The sequence below is a fragment of the Lethenteron reissneri genome, chromosome 35 (assembly GCF_015708825.2).
Source record: "Lethenteron reissneri isolate LAM-NWPU_2019-01 chromosome 35, ASM1570882v1, whole genome shotgun sequence".
Lineage (NCBI taxonomy): Eukaryota > Metazoa > Chordata > Hyperoartia > Petromyzontiformes > Petromyzontidae > Lethenteron > Lethenteron reissneri.
Window position 1 is genome coordinate 621700 of NC_083813.1, and position 15315 is coordinate 637014.

The window sequence follows — 15315 nt, forward strand, 5'->3', positions numbered from 1 at the left end:
TGGTACCTGCTTTCACTACAGCAGTGCATACTGACTGTGGTGGTACTTGCTTTAACGGCAGCAGTGCATACTGATTGTGGTGGTATCCTGCAATGACTACAGCAGTGCATACTGACTGTGGTGGTATCCTGCTATGACTTCAGCAGTGCATACTGATTGTGGTGGTACCTGCTATGACTACAGCAGCGCATACCGACTTTGGTGGTACCTGCTTTAACTACAGCAGTGCATACTGACTGTGGTGGTATCCTGTTATGACTATAGCAGTGCATACTGATTGTGGTGGTACCTGCTTTCACTACAGCAGCGCATACTGACTGTGGTGGTGCTGGGCACTGGACGTTTTTAGGCCTTTAGGCTTGGTAGGCCCCTGCAGCTGTGTTAAGGACGCGACGAGGATAGCGGTGACGTTGAGCCTCCGTCGTCGTCATCGTTGCGCTGTGGTGCGTTATTGTTGCAGTAAACTGGCCAAGCTGACGGAGCTGGAGGAGCTGAACCTGAGCGGGAACCGCCTGCGCACAGTGCCCACCACCATCCTTGGCTGCAAGAGGCTGCACACGCTCTGTGCTCACTCTAACGCCATCAATGTCTTCCCGGAGGTCTTTCAGCTGCCCGAAATAAAGGTACCTGCTCTGCCAGCGCGGAGAAAAATAAGTACCGCCTTGTCACCGGTGGTTGTCCAACGGACATTTGCCCCTTCCCTCACCTCTCGGCCTCAGGAATGTGGAATTTCGAGCACTGGCTTCGGGTTGTAAACAGGAAAATATAGAAACGATTAAACAATTTTTATTCTACCAGGTAAGGCCCACTGAGCTATGCATTAATTCTCAGAGAAATGCTTCAATGCTCAGATGAGCAGTGAACCACAATCCTGTTAATGACAACCAGCATGTGCGCAGTCGACACACGACCTCCACAATCCACCCTGGCAGTCTGCCACCGCCTGCTCTCAGGCGTTGCTCTCACTCGCCAGACTCGAGGATACCGTTCCCGACCGATTTACATAGCGTCTCGTCGGTCCAGTTTCAGGCGGAGCGTGTGATGTGCCGCAACGCATGTTGTCCGCGTGAGAGCAGCTCGTGGGAAAGTGCTACAAACCCAGCAACCCGAGTTAATTTCTCGATTACGGCTAACGCCAGTGACGATTATCTGAATCGGTGTTGGGCCTCTCCTAGGTCGACTCAGCCTCAAATGAGTATTTGGTGCAGTGTGTAAACATCGCCCACCGAGGAGACAAAGGCGGCCAGGCATGGTGCTGGCCACCGTGCTCCCCCTTATGTGCCGTGCCGGCCTTCATAGGTACTCGCTAACCAGCACTTGCCCACCAACGGTCAGTTATTAAGACTACACGGGGGGGGGGGGGGGTTTGTGCGAGCGCAGCTCGTGGATCTCAGCTGCAATGAGCTGACAGAGGTGCCGCTGCCCGAGAGCCTGCCCCCCAAGCTGCAGGAGCTCGACCTCATGGGCAACCCTCGGCTGGCGCTCGACCTCGCCGCGCTCGACATGCTCAGGTGCGCTGCTTGGACCCCCACGGCGCCCCTACGATGGTCACGCTCGTTTACCCACGAGAGCCTCGCTGAGTCTCATCGCTCTCCTTTTTTAAATCCTTTATATTAAGTTCGCTTGCTTGCTTGCTTGCGTGCTTGCTTGCTTGCTTACGACCGTGCAAATCTTTCGGTCGTTTTTTAGCCCACTTCCCGTGATCCAATCGAGCTGACATTTTGCACACAGACTCGTTGTGCGAGACAATTAATGTTCGTGAAATTTTTTTTCCAAAATTTTACACTGTTTAGGGAAAACAAATTAAATATTTAATTACCAATTACTTAATACTGGCACACAATCATCTGACCCATAGGTGGCAGCCATCTCAAGCCAGAGGACGAGAGGACTCTAGCCGCCACGCATATAAAGGATTTATAGTGAAAAACTTTGTTTTTACGGGTTATACTTATTTGCTTTTAGGAGGTTCCTGCCAGGCTTTTTGCAGGAGGTGGCTACGCTGCTGCTGCTGTGTGTGTGATCCCGATTGAATAATTTGCATGTAATCTTTGAGCATTGGGATGTTTGGCCGATAGATTGAAAAAAATCTAGGTTAAAAAGAACTTCTTTTAGAACTGCTTTTGCGTTTAGTTTGGTTGTCTTTTCCCCGCACCTCCGATTAAAATGGTTGGCAACGTACAGTTCGAAATAAGTTCAACATGTGTACACACATACCGGTTACGTAGTGTGATTGTAGTTATGGGAGGAAATCGGAGAATCTGGAGGAAACCCACTCAGAACAGGGGGGAACTTACAAACTCTACACCACACCAGAAAGGCGCCCGAGTTAAGAATCGAAATGAGGTCCTTCTTGCTGTAAGGCATCAGTGTTAACAATAATACCCGCTTGAAAAACACTTTAATGGGTACACCAGGTAGATTAACATGCATTCGGACAGCATACTGCAATTGTAAGTCCATCATTGGTCGTTGACTTAAAATAGACTCTTGTCTTGCGCATTTCTCCGTCACAACATGTGACCTCTTGCTGGTAGACACATTAGCCGCTGACACTGCAGAAAATCCCTATCTTGCGGTACAGGTTTGAGACGGGCTTTACGAGTTAGCAGATTAGGAAGAAGAGCTCATTTTGTGCTGTAATCTCGTGAACATATATTGAATGTCATGGAAAAAAACACCTTGTGCTGCTTAGCCTAATGGGTGACTAATGCCCATTAAATAGCACTGAGGTTGCTCAACTGTTATAATTAATTCCAAGCTTTTAACATTGTCTGGAGAAATTGAATAAGATCATTGCGGATCCAAGGTCACGTTGCTCTGTTAGACCTTGATGTGAAAAAATATCAGCTACTCACAGGGTGAGTTTTATTCCTGAATCGTACATTGAAAATGTATGTTGCCATTTTGATATCAACCTAATTTAAATTACAAAAAATCCCAGGTTGTCGCCCATGATTCAGAACTGCGTTTGGTTAATGTTGCCTTAGCCTGTTTTGTATGATCACTTAACACTCAAACTGCTTGACAAGGCTAAATAAAAGCCTCTGTGTATCTTCTGCTAATTCAATTGAGCATTGATTCTTGCCTGGTAATTAAAAGTCCATTAATGCGTTGGACGCTGTAGGTATTGTACGTGTGCTCCGGATGCTTTGTGGATCGCTTGCGTGGCCGCGTCTCACTGGACGTGCAAGGCGGTGCCGTGGATGAATCCTTCCGTTGCTCATGCCGATGTTGCATTGTTTTTCCCTCAGCCACATCACCTGCCTGAAGATCGATCCCCGTCCGACCTTGCCGCCCGGAGATGCGGCAGAGTCACCAATTTGGAGCCACGGCTGCGCCGAGACTTTAGGGCAAAGGAAAAAGTGAGATGCTCATGGTCTTCATCGTAACATTAGCAGCCACAACCTCGCGGGGTTTGGCATTATCTCAATTGCCTCATTTTCTGACATTTTTTGTTTATGGAACAATCTCCATCACATTCACTGTGCTTGCACACAGGTGTATGCACAATGTGTCCACGTGTGTTGGTTATGCGTTGCCTTTGGCTTTGTGGGATTGGCATATTTTCCTGATTTTTCTGCAGCAAACTAAAGCCGGCCATGCACAACGCTATCATTCACTTCCCACAGCGGAGATAACCGATGCCAAGCTTATATCTGCTGAGTAGACGATGTTTTACAATCAAATGTCATTCACACACACGTAAACACTCACACATTTATACATCAACATGCACTAAGTGGCGGTGAAGTCACCGCAGAGCTTGTGACAAGCTAGGTGCACTTTGAAGCCACGTGAAGTGTCGGAAGCCTCACTTGTAGGTCATGGGACAGACCCAGGTGTTACGGGTTAACCGACTGAGATGACTGGCAGAACTGCCTCCTTTTGACACCGTTCAATTTAACATCGCTAAGCAATAACGATGAGATGCGACCTCTGCTCGAGCAGCGGTGATGTTCGCGAGCGAGCTGAGCTATCATCGCCGCCTTTGCATGTGGAACCCAGGCTGTGCGTGTCGTCGCTGGCGTCGGGCGCGTTCGGCGAGGACGCTCGAGAGGCCCTCTACGGGGTCTTCGACGGCGAGCGCAACGTGGAGGTGCCACGGCTGCTGCAGTGCACCATGGGGGATGTGCTGAGCGAGGAGATGCAGCGAGCTCCCGCGTCGTCCAGCGAGGACCACATGCTTTACACCTTCCTGGGGACTCACAAGTATGAGAGGGAGACACACACTCTCCACTGATTGGACACTCCATCGTGTGAGAGACACACACTGCACTGACTGGACACTCACAAGTGTGAGAGAGACGCACACTGCACCTGACTGGACACTCACAAGTATGAGACACACACACTGCACCTGACTGGACACTCACAAGTATGAGAGACACACACTGCACTGACTGGACACTCACACGTGTGAGAGGGAGAGACACTGCACCTCACTGGACACTCACACAGATGAGAGTTGTGGGGTTTTGAGATATTGCTCTGATATTGCTCGGCCATTGGACATTGAGCTGCATAGCCTCGCTTTTAGTGTATGTGTTTTTCTATTGAAGTGAAAATTGATGGCTTTGAATCGGAACAATGTCTTGAAATAATCGCTCTTGCTATCTTAACATGATGTAGCAACACGCGTGTTGCTTACCTGCTCGTTTTGCACAGGAGAAACACAACAGTGTGAGGATTCAATTTAGCACCGTATTCAATTGTTGGCAAGAACAACTTTTTGCAAATTTTTTTGCCATTCTCTTTTAATACTGCGGATGGTTCTTTTCCCCAGACGACACATCTGTTTTTATTTTGGGAAACAAAATGTTCAAAATTTTTCCCGTGAAAGAAAGTGTCTTTATAGGCTGTTTGCTGGTTGAATGGATTTAATCTGTTTTACTACACGCTTCTCATTTGAGCAGCCGTACAATTTGCTATTACTTCTTTGGGGGACGGTCATTGACAAAGCCAAGGCTGCTGATGAAAATATAATGGAGAGGGTAGAGTATAAATAAGTCACATAACTTCCCTTTTCTGGGGCAGAAGCAATTCGCTCTTTCCGTAGAACTTGTCTTTATTGTTTTCCCTTGAAATTTCACTTGTATTGGAGCTGTATATTAAATCACTTCATAAGAAGCAGAAGGAGCCCATGCGTGAGCTGCTTTGTACTGTCTGGTCTACCAGCTGTGCACGACTGCCATTTCCCTGCACTTTTTCCAGAACCGCGTTGTGTGGTCGCCTTCCTTAACTTTTCACCATTCGCCGCGCGAACGCGTTCCACGGCCGTGTCCCTCCAGGAAGCTCGGCACGGCGGGGCAGAAGCTGGGCGCCTCGGCGGTGCTGTGCCACCTCCGCAGGGATCTCCCTGAAGCCGGCAACGGAGGCGGCGGGCGTCTCACACTAACGGCCGGCAACGTTGGGAGCTGCCGCGTGCTGCTGTGCCGCGCCGGCTGCACCGTGTCCCTGACTCCCGACTTCACACTCACCGAGTGCCGGGAGGAACGCGAGAGGCTACGTGGCATCAACGCCATCATTACGGAGGTGCAGACTGGGGCAAAGCGTGCGGGGTGGGGTGGGAGGGTGGCGCGCCTTGGCGTTCCTCTCCCGGTCGGCTCTTGCTTCCATGCCGTCGACGTCAAACGGCGACGTGCGTGTTGACGGGACAGGGTTTTTTTTTTTTGCCGCAAATTGAGCACGATCTCGGCGAGCGTCGTAGTCTGGTCCCTTCAGTGCCACGGTAAATCAAGCACGCCGCCCTGCTTTCTTGCTTCCGCAACCATCACCGTTGCTCGCGCAACGTGGTGGCTCCAGCGGTGGAGCGAGCGGCTTGTGATCGGGGGGCTTGCGAGTTCAACTGGTCGGAGGCTGACTTGACTCATCGTTTGTCCGGCGTTAAAAAATAAAAATAGGTATCGCCTTGTGGTGAAGTTGACATTGGTTGTCCTATGGATAGACTCGGCCCCACCATAGCAATGCGGAGTTTCCCTCACCGGCTCAAGGATGTAAACGAGAGATGAACATGGTTGGCTACATATGGTGTAAAAGTAGTTCAGCATACATACATACATACAACGAGCAGCAACATCTACTTCTGGGTCATGCCACCATCCCAGGATTGCTGTAGTCGAAGCGATACAATCTCTGCACTGAAATGACCATTGTGTTAGTGGAGCCTTGCTGTTTGTATAACCATGGATACTGTGAACTGCATTGCAGTCATAGGCCTAGTAAGCACATGAACCTCCCTTTACAATCCATACATAGCAGGGGTAACCAAAACTATTTCCAAGATCATGAGCAAACGCAAGATCCAGGTACGATTCTACACAGTACAAACAATTCGTGATTTGATCCCATCTGTGAAGGATGTGATCCCTGACATGCAATACCCCGGTGTCTACAAACTAAGCTGTGTCTGCGGCAGCAGTTACATTGGGGAAACTAAGCGACATGTCTCGGACCGTGTTCGTGAACATAAGGCAGATCTGAAACACGATAGGACCAATACCTCGGCCGTGGCTGATCATTGTTTTAACGCTGTGGGCACACACGAAATTCATTTTGCCAAGACGAAGGTACTCTGCAAACCCACTGGCTATCAGCAAAGATTCGTTGATGAAGCCATCCAGATATATAAACACAGACACATTTTCAACCGAGAAGATGGGTACAAACTGAGCAATCATTGGAAGGATGTTATTAACCAGCTTAGGTCATAACTGGCTGTGTTGTTCCCTTCCTACCTGCCTATTTTGAGCAGTTATTTTCGACTCTCTGAGTTACATTCACGAACACAGCCACCCTTAGCTGTGTTAGTAAATGGCGGCTTGCCATCCTTTTCCTCTTTCTGAGTTCTCTCCGAGCTTACATTTACAAGCAAAATTCTTACATTGACATGCTAATCTCTTAATTCTAGATTTGAAGCTTTCGTGACTGCAATGATTCATATTCTTAGGTTTTTTCGGTAAAGTCACGTAGGTAAAAAATTTAAATTAATAAAAGTAAAATGAAACAAAATAAAAATAAAAATCACGACGTTTCGGAGGCAACACGAGCCCCCGTCTTCAGGTGGAACCACCACAGCCACGACAGCTGTATCAAGTAAATGAGAGATCACAAGCGACACCACCCCATATATATAATGGTTGAGGGGGGAAGGGCCAGGAACGGCACACCTCTTATTAATATGGTAAGGTGAGGCTCAAGACCAAGAATAGACTGCATAACAAAAGACCGAGCCTTTTCTCATGGAGAGGTGCGGCCTGCAACCAACGCCCAGCCCACATAACAAAAGTGTGAGAAAAGAGAAAGAAAAGCAAAACTAAAACTGGCAAAACAAAAACTGGCTGTCTATCAGTAACCTGCAATAGTTGTCAGTTCTGCCGTGTTTCAGATCTGACTTGTGCTCGCGGACACGATCAGAAACATGACGTTTCGTTTCTCCAATGTAGCAATCACCACAACTGCAACTCAGTTTGTAGACTCCAGGATACTGTAAGTCAGGAATGACATCCTTCACAGATGGAATCAGATCACGGATTTTATGCACTGTACTGAATCGGACTTGGATCTTATGTTTGTTTAGAATTTTGGAGATCTTTTTGGTCACGCCTGCTATGTATGGTAACGTGATAGTTTTGGTCGGAGTTTCATGTGGCTGTTTCTGTATGGTGGAAGAGACAGCTTGGCATATGGTGCGGTCAGAGTATCCGTTCATCCTGAGGGCCCGATGTACGTGTCTTAATTCACCAGCCAGGTGGTGTTGGTCAGAAATGCCATGGGCTCTGTGGTATAGCGTTTTGATGAGATAATTCTTTTGAGATGGGTGGTGGTGGGAATCCGGTTTCAAGTAGGAATCTGTGTGGTTGGCTTTCCTGTACACAGAATGTCCCAAGGATCCGTCAGGTCTCCTCTCAAACAGAATATCCAAGAATGGTAGTTTACCATCTTTCTCCACTTCCATGGTGAATCTGATGGATGAGTGTCTGGAATTGATGTGGTCCAAAAAGTGGTTCAATGCTGGGAGGCCATGTGGCCAGATGACGAAAGTGTCATCCACATACCTCTTCCACAGGGAAGGACGCAGGGTGGATGTCTGGATGGCGTCTGATTCAAACTTTTCCATGAACATGTTGGCTATCACTGGTGACAAGGGGGAGCCCATAGGGGTACCCTCATTCTGTTTGTAGAAGGTGCCATTCCAGGTAAAATAGGTGTTGGTGAGGCAATGCCTAACCAGCGCAGGTACATCAGAATTCAATCCATGTTGGACTAAGTCCTCAATTATTGTTAGGGTGTCCGGTACTGGGACTTTGGTAAACAGAGATACTACATCAAAACTGACGAGGATGTCATCAGGAGATAGTACCATGTCCTTAACCATAGAGACTAATTGGGTTGAGTTGAGTACTGCCGAAGAGGTCTTGCCTGTGAAGGGAAGCAGAGTATCTGATAGAAACCGGGCTAGTTTGTAGGTAGGAGAGTTTATCGTCGACACGATGGGTCGTAGCGGGGTGCCTTCTTTATGGAACTTGGGAAGACCATAGAGTCTGGGAGGTCTTGCCGCCGATGGTTTTAGAGAGGGATGATTACTTGGTTCGATTAGGGAAGTCGAACTCGTGATGATGCTGTTGGTTTTTGTCGTTAGGCTTTTAGTGGGATCGTTTTTAATTTTGGAGTAACTCCCATCATTAAGTAGGTCCAGGATTTTGTTGTTGTATGAATCTTTGTCTTACAAACACATTTAATGTTAACACAAAAAATGTCACCTTCCGATTGGAACCACGTTGATAACATGACTTCTGCTTCTACTGACTTAATGTCAGCCAAATGCAAAGCTAACCTGATTTCTAAATTCAACCTCCTATCTAAGAAGAAACCAGAGCCACACATCACAAAGCTGGATGTTAACAAGACCGTGATTAATCAGAGTAACATCCCAATTTCTGACAATCTAAAAACGGTACTGGCCAAAGGACTAAATTTCGCCGTCACCCCTAAATATATACCAGTAGAGGATGTGATTTCTCAGATTGATGTAGCCCTCAGAGGCATAGGACACATCCATGCGGATGTAGCAAGAGCTGAAATTGCTACTATTCTTAAGAATGCTAAGAAACCCACTAGTAACATCAGCAAAAACGAACGCTCTGAACTCGCGGACCAATTAGTCTCTATGGTTAAGGACATGGTACTATCTCCTGATGACATCCTCGTCAGTTTTGATGTAGTATCTCTGTTTACCAAAGTCCCAGTACCGGACACCCTAACAATAATTGAGGACTTAGTCCAACATGGATTGAATTCTGATGTACCTGCGCTGGTTAGGCATTGCCTCACCAACACCTATTTTACCTGGAATGGCACCTTCTACAAACAGAATGAGGGTACCCCTATGGGCTCTCCCTTGTCACCAGTGATAGCCAACATGTTCATGGAAAAGTTTGAATCAGACGCCATCCAGACATCCACCCTGCGTCCTTCCCTGTGGAAGAGGTATGTGGATGATACTTTCGTCATCTGGCCACATGGCCTCCCAGCATTGAACCACTTCTCGGACCACATCAATTCCAGACACTCATCCATCAGATTCACCATGGAAGTGGAGAAAGATGGTAAACTACCATTCTTGGATATTCTGTTTGAGAGGAGACCTGACGGATCCTTGGGACATTCTGTGTACAGGAAAGCCAACCACACAGATTCCTACTTGAAACCGGATTCCCACCACCACCCATCTCAAAAGAATTATCTCATCAAAACGCTATACCACAGAGCCCATGGCATTTCTGATCAACACCACCTGGCTGATGAATTAAGACACGTACATCGGGCCCTCAGGATGAACAGATACTCTGACCGCACCATACGCCAAGCTGTCTCTTCCACCATACAGAAACAGCCACATGAAACTCCGACCAAAACTATCACGTTACCATACATAGCAGGCGTGACCAAAAAGATCTCCAAAATTCTAAACAAACATAAGATCCAAGTCCGATTCAGTACAGTGCATAAAATCCGTGATCTGATTCCATCTGTGAAGGATGTCATTCCTGACTTACAGTATCCTGGAGTCTACAAACTGAGTTGCAGTTGTGGTGATTGCTACATTGGAGAAACGAAACGTCATGTTTCTGATCGTGTCCGCGAGCACAAGTCAGATCTGAAACACGGCAGAACTGATTCTTCGGCCGTTGGCGATCATTGCTACAACTCTGTGGGCTCTCATGAAATTGTCTTTTCCGAGACCAAGGTGCTCTGCAAACCTCCTGGCTACCATCAAAGGTTTGTACACGAAGCCATACAAATATACAAACACAGACATAATTTCAACCGTGATGAGGGTTACAAACTGAGTAATCATTGGAAAGATGTGATTAACCATGCAAAAAGGATTTAACTACACTTATTTGGACCATCTTATTTGACAGACAACTATTGCAGGTTACTGATAGACAGCCAGTTTGTTTTGCCAGTTTTAGTTTTGCTTTTCTTTCTCTTTTTTTCACACTTTTATGTGGGCTGGGCGTTGGTTGCAGGCCGCACCTCTCCATGACAAAGGCTCGGTCTTTTGTTATGCAGTCTATTCTTGGTCTTGAGCCTCACCTTACCATATTAATAAGAGGTGTGCCGTTCCTGGCCCTTCCCCCCTCAACCATTATATATACGGGGTGGTGTCTCTTGTGATCTCTCATTTACTTGGTACAGCTGTCGTGGCTGTGGCGGTTCCACCTGAAGACGGGGGCTCGTGTTGCCTCTGAAACGTCGTGATTTTTATTTTGTTTTATTTTACTTTTATTAATTTTAATTTTTTACCTACGTAACTTTACCGAAAAAACCTAAGAATATGCTAATCTCTCACAATACAATGGCCACCCCCCCAGCTTCGTTGGTCAAGATTGACCCGATCTTACATATACATGCAAATTTCAAATTTCTTACATTGACCTGCTAATCTCACAATACATTGGCCACCCCCACAGCTTTGTTCGTCAAGATTTACCCGATTTACATTTACATCTCTAGCCCCGCCCACTGACCCTTGGGCTACACCAGGGGTCGGCAACCTACGGCTCCGGAGCCGCATGCGGCTCTTTACGGGCTGCTTCTTGACGATATGTACGTATGTACATAGATGCATTGCGGCTCTTGAAATACTGAATTTTGTACCGAATTGGAAAGAAATGGCTCTTCTTGTTATTTTGGTTGCCGACCCCTGGGCTACACCCATCTCAAATCTTTATAACTCCCTGCCTTAGCAGCGCTCCCGACAATATATTATTTCCTGCCTCAGTAGCTCTCCCACTATATTTTTCACCTGATGACAATTGCTTGTGTTGCGATCGAAATGTCGTGATATTGTTATCATTATTATAAATTGTATTATTTTTCTATCTACGTGGCTTTACCGAAAGACCCAAAGAATGTGAATTCCTGCAGTCACGAAAGCTTTAAGTCAAGATTTAATACAAGCCACTCTTTAAAACAGCTCTCCAAGTATTGTTTATCTCGTGGGGGATTATACAAGCTCCTGTAAATGATATATGAATGATATGGAATAATCAAACTAAGACCCATATCTAACAGAGAGCCGTTGCCTATAAACATTTGGTAGTTCACCAGCACTGAATTGCTTGTGTTGAACCGATGTTGCTGAAATGATGCACTCCCAGAAGGCCGTGCATCTGACAGAATGTGTAAACTAGGCTGTTTTTTTACTGAGGCAATGCACGGGCACGTTACATTGCGCTGTTACGCATGTAGATACTGTAAACATAAACTAAAGCGGTTGTAAAAAGCAGGGGATAGAAAGATGGGAAACGAACCCACTGCCCCATAATAGGCTATTTTGTTAACTTGGGGGAACCACACGGGCATTGCCATCCGACCACCTGTTTGCCCGCTTGTGCCGCACGTTGAACGCCGCCCCTGTTTCGCTGCTCGGATCCGTTCGCGCGGCAGGACAACAAGGTGGGTGGGGTGACGAGCGTGACGCGGCTGCTGGGCTGCTCCTTCCTCTACCCGTCGGTGCTGCCCCGGCCGCACACGCGCGCCCTGCGCCTCACGCCCGACGACGAGCTCCTGCTGCTGTGCAGCCGCTCCCTCGCCGCCTTTCTCCCGCCCATCGAGGCTGTGGAGGCGATCCGGGACGTCGCCGACCCGCTGGCTGCCGCCAAGAAGCTCACTACGCTCGCCCAGGGCTATGGCTGCCACGACAACCTGGGAGTGGTGGTGGTGAGGCTCAGCGTCGCCTTGGAGGATGCAGGCTGCTGCACCTGTGATGCTGTCTCTGCTGAAACGGCCGTGAACAATGGGTAAGATGTCCTACCGCTGCTGCTGCTGGTCTGTGGTGGAGAGGAGAGTGGCCTAGCATCGTTTACCTACATTTAGAGCTGTATTCTGAGTCTCGACTCAGCTCGCCTTGTGACACGTTTCCTCTTGGGCGTGAGCCGCTCCGTTGCTTCCAAAGAAGCATGAGCAGCTCAGCCAAAGGCTTGGCACAGACTGATTTCCTGAGCGTGGCCGGGACCATGCTCAGAGCCGGCTCAAGTGAAGCGCATGGCTCTGAGTTGGCTCACTTTAGCCAGATCCAAACGCGAGCCAAGTGGTAACTAAGAATATGGGTCTTATTCAGCATAACATCGATTTTATTTATGATTTTACATGAGTCTAGCAAATGTTTAATGGTGATGCTGTGAAAGCCCCGATGAGGAAAGTGAGTAAAAGGCCTCCCTGTGTGCAATGCTGACTTCCGGAGCATGGCTATACTTACATGCCAAATGATGATTGTTTAGGAGTGGAGTTGATGCATTGACTTGTTTGGATGAGTTATTATTCACTTTTTCTTTTTGGGGAAAACATCCTGAAGCAGCGGAGGGAGCAGCAGTGGAGCGTTCTCGGAGCTGAGCAGCGAGGTGAGCAGCGAAGTCGCGGGGTCAGAGGTCAGCAGCGAGGTTGGCTCCACCGCTTCTGACGAGCAGCCGCCGTCTCTGGGCCTTGTGGAGGTAAGTGCTGCCTCCGAGCTTTGCCGTGCTACAGTGGCGAGATGTTAATTCCCTCGCCTGGTATGCAGGAGGTCATGGGCTCGATTCCGATCCTGACGCCTGCTGTATATTTGGAGTTTGCGATGTTCTCCCCGTGGTCATGTGGATTTTTCTCCGGGTCCTCTATTTTTTCCCTCCACAGTTCGAAATTAAATTCCATATGATAAGCCACTTCGTTGAGCTGTAATTCGTGGCCGGGTTGCTTCTGAAAAAAGAGCACTATAGGTCAATGTGCCTTACCTGCTAAAATGTAAATAGTTTATTTTAGAGTGCTGGTAATGCAGAACGTCCGCTGGAGTTCCTCTACTCTCACTCATTGCGAGTTCCAATCTAGTACTCACCGGTTTTTGGACTCGTCTAGAAAGTCAGAAAATCAGGCCTAGATATGATATTTTGGACGATCAGAAGACACGTTCTGTTTCAGATTGATACAAAAATGTCACGTGAAGTCACGAATGTGACATCGCTTTTGCTGCCGAAAGTGGTGTCATATGGCAACGTGCCCTGCAACTGTTGTTCGCGTGAAGACATTGGTACAAAATGTACGTGACCCGAACATCTGAAAACAATCCAAAATTGTTCATACATTTTCAAACATACAAAATTAAAAATGATTTATCTAACATTTATTAGAAATAGTTACACGTTTAAATGTTATAAAATCACAACTTTAAAACCAATCATACATTTACATAAAACACCGCTTCATAACATTGTTCAAATATTACTTGCCTTTAAACATTCCATTTTGTTGAAAACAACAGAACCACTTTGCATATTTATCCACGTGACAAATTGATTTGCTTGGCTTTGTCGGGTAGTGGAGGCTTGTTGTGGCTCTACTTGACATTATCATGACACGATTTATCCCAAAAGAAACGAATTATGAGTCTGCATTCTCAAGTTTAGTTAAATAGTTAAATAGGAATGGAACGGGCAGGAAAGGGGATTAATACCTTTAGATGCTCATTCAATTCGATTGAACCCATGGGAACAGTAGAAGGTAATGATGATTAACACTGGTTTATCGTAGAAAAATAACAGGCTAGCGCTTTGGCAGGGGGGTGGCATTTCTTCCGTGTGGGGAGCTGGGGGGTGTAGCGAGGTGGATGGACTCACAGGTGGGAGATTTTGGGGGACATTTTATGATGTAAAAAAATATGTATTTATATTGGAGGAATCTGATTAACTATAAAGCTCTTTTTCACATATATCCAGTCGGGGCATGTCAGAACATTACAACAATAAACAATACAAAAGCACAAAAGGAGTGCAAAGTATAGGAAAGGTAAACAAGTTACTTTATAATATATATATGAATAAAACCAAACTGTATTTTTTAATCTTACCAGGTAAAGCCCAGTGAGCTAATTTTTCTGGAGCGACCTGGCCACAAATGATAGCTCAACGATTAAAATATATTTTCATTAACTTAAATACTAATGGGAAGCTGTTCATACGTCCATTCAAAAAAATAAATGTGTGAATTGTTCTCGGCATGTTTGAGTGTAATTGTGCGTTTTGCTAATTTCATTTATATTCTATTACAGAGTAGTCTTAGTAACCACCAATGTTTTAGATAAGATATTTTGAATAAACCCCCTTGCAAGACTTGTAGTGAGTGGCCGGCCTTTCCCACATGGAGCGTGATCGCCGGTATGATTTGGGTCACGTGAGCTCTGCCGTGCGTGTGGGGGGATTATCAGTATACAGTGTGTAATGCCCTGCTGCTAGGGAAGCCAGTGGATGATGCCGTGGTTCTCCATGGCGGCCTGGTCTTAACTAGCCCACAACATTATAATATCTTAACTCATAATGCACTGCCACACAGTATTCACTCGCTGTCGAAGAGAGAGAACGACTCCTTGAGCCGGTGCCAACAATCGCCCAAGCTCTGTGGTCCTCGATGTTAAATAGTTATCGGCCAATCCGTGAGTGTTTACGTGTGGGAGGCGAGGAGGGTTGGTTAATGGCACGTATGTTGTGAAGCTCCCTCCCCATGGGCATGGAGGAGCCATAACCTGGCTCTGGCATGAGTAGGCATTAAAGCACAAATGTGGACTCCACCGGTTCCGTCCCTATGGAATAGAATGTTTCTCCGTCGCACGTGTGGATTTTCTCAGGGTGCTCCAGTTTCCTCCCACGTGTAAAGACTCACTGAATTGCTGATAACATCTTACTATATAGAGGACTACAGACCTTGGGAAATTCTTTGTGCCGGCTCATGGCATGCCTGCTCTCCTGCTCGTCTGTGGTTCCTCATGAGTCGTCCTCT

At 46.9% G+C, this 15315-nt stretch overlaps 1 protein-coding gene across 2 annotated transcripts in view; it reads left to right on the forward strand.

The window, feature by feature from the left end:
- LOC133350786 (PH domain leucine-rich repeat protein phosphatase 1-like) overlaps positions 1 to 15315 on the forward strand; it is an 80108-nt gene that overhangs the window by 57021 nt on the left and 7772 nt on the right. Inside the window, exons 12-18 of one of the 2 annotated variants that reach the window (XM_061565516.1) lie at positions 461 to 623; positions 1381 to 1511; positions 3255 to 3365; positions 4009 to 4212; positions 5292 to 5535; positions 11959 to 12311; positions 12866 to 13001. In XM_061565516.1, the coding sequence (XP_061421500.1) occupies positions 461 to 623; positions 1381 to 1511; positions 3255 to 3365; positions 4009 to 4212; positions 5292 to 5535; positions 11959 to 12311; positions 12866 to 13001 (1342 nt within the window). The remainder of the gene's footprint in view (positions 1 to 460; positions 624 to 1380; positions 1512 to 3254; positions 3366 to 4008; positions 4213 to 5291; positions 5536 to 11958; positions 12312 to 12865; positions 13002 to 15315) is intronic. The other variant, XM_061565517.1, reaches the window with a different exon arrangement.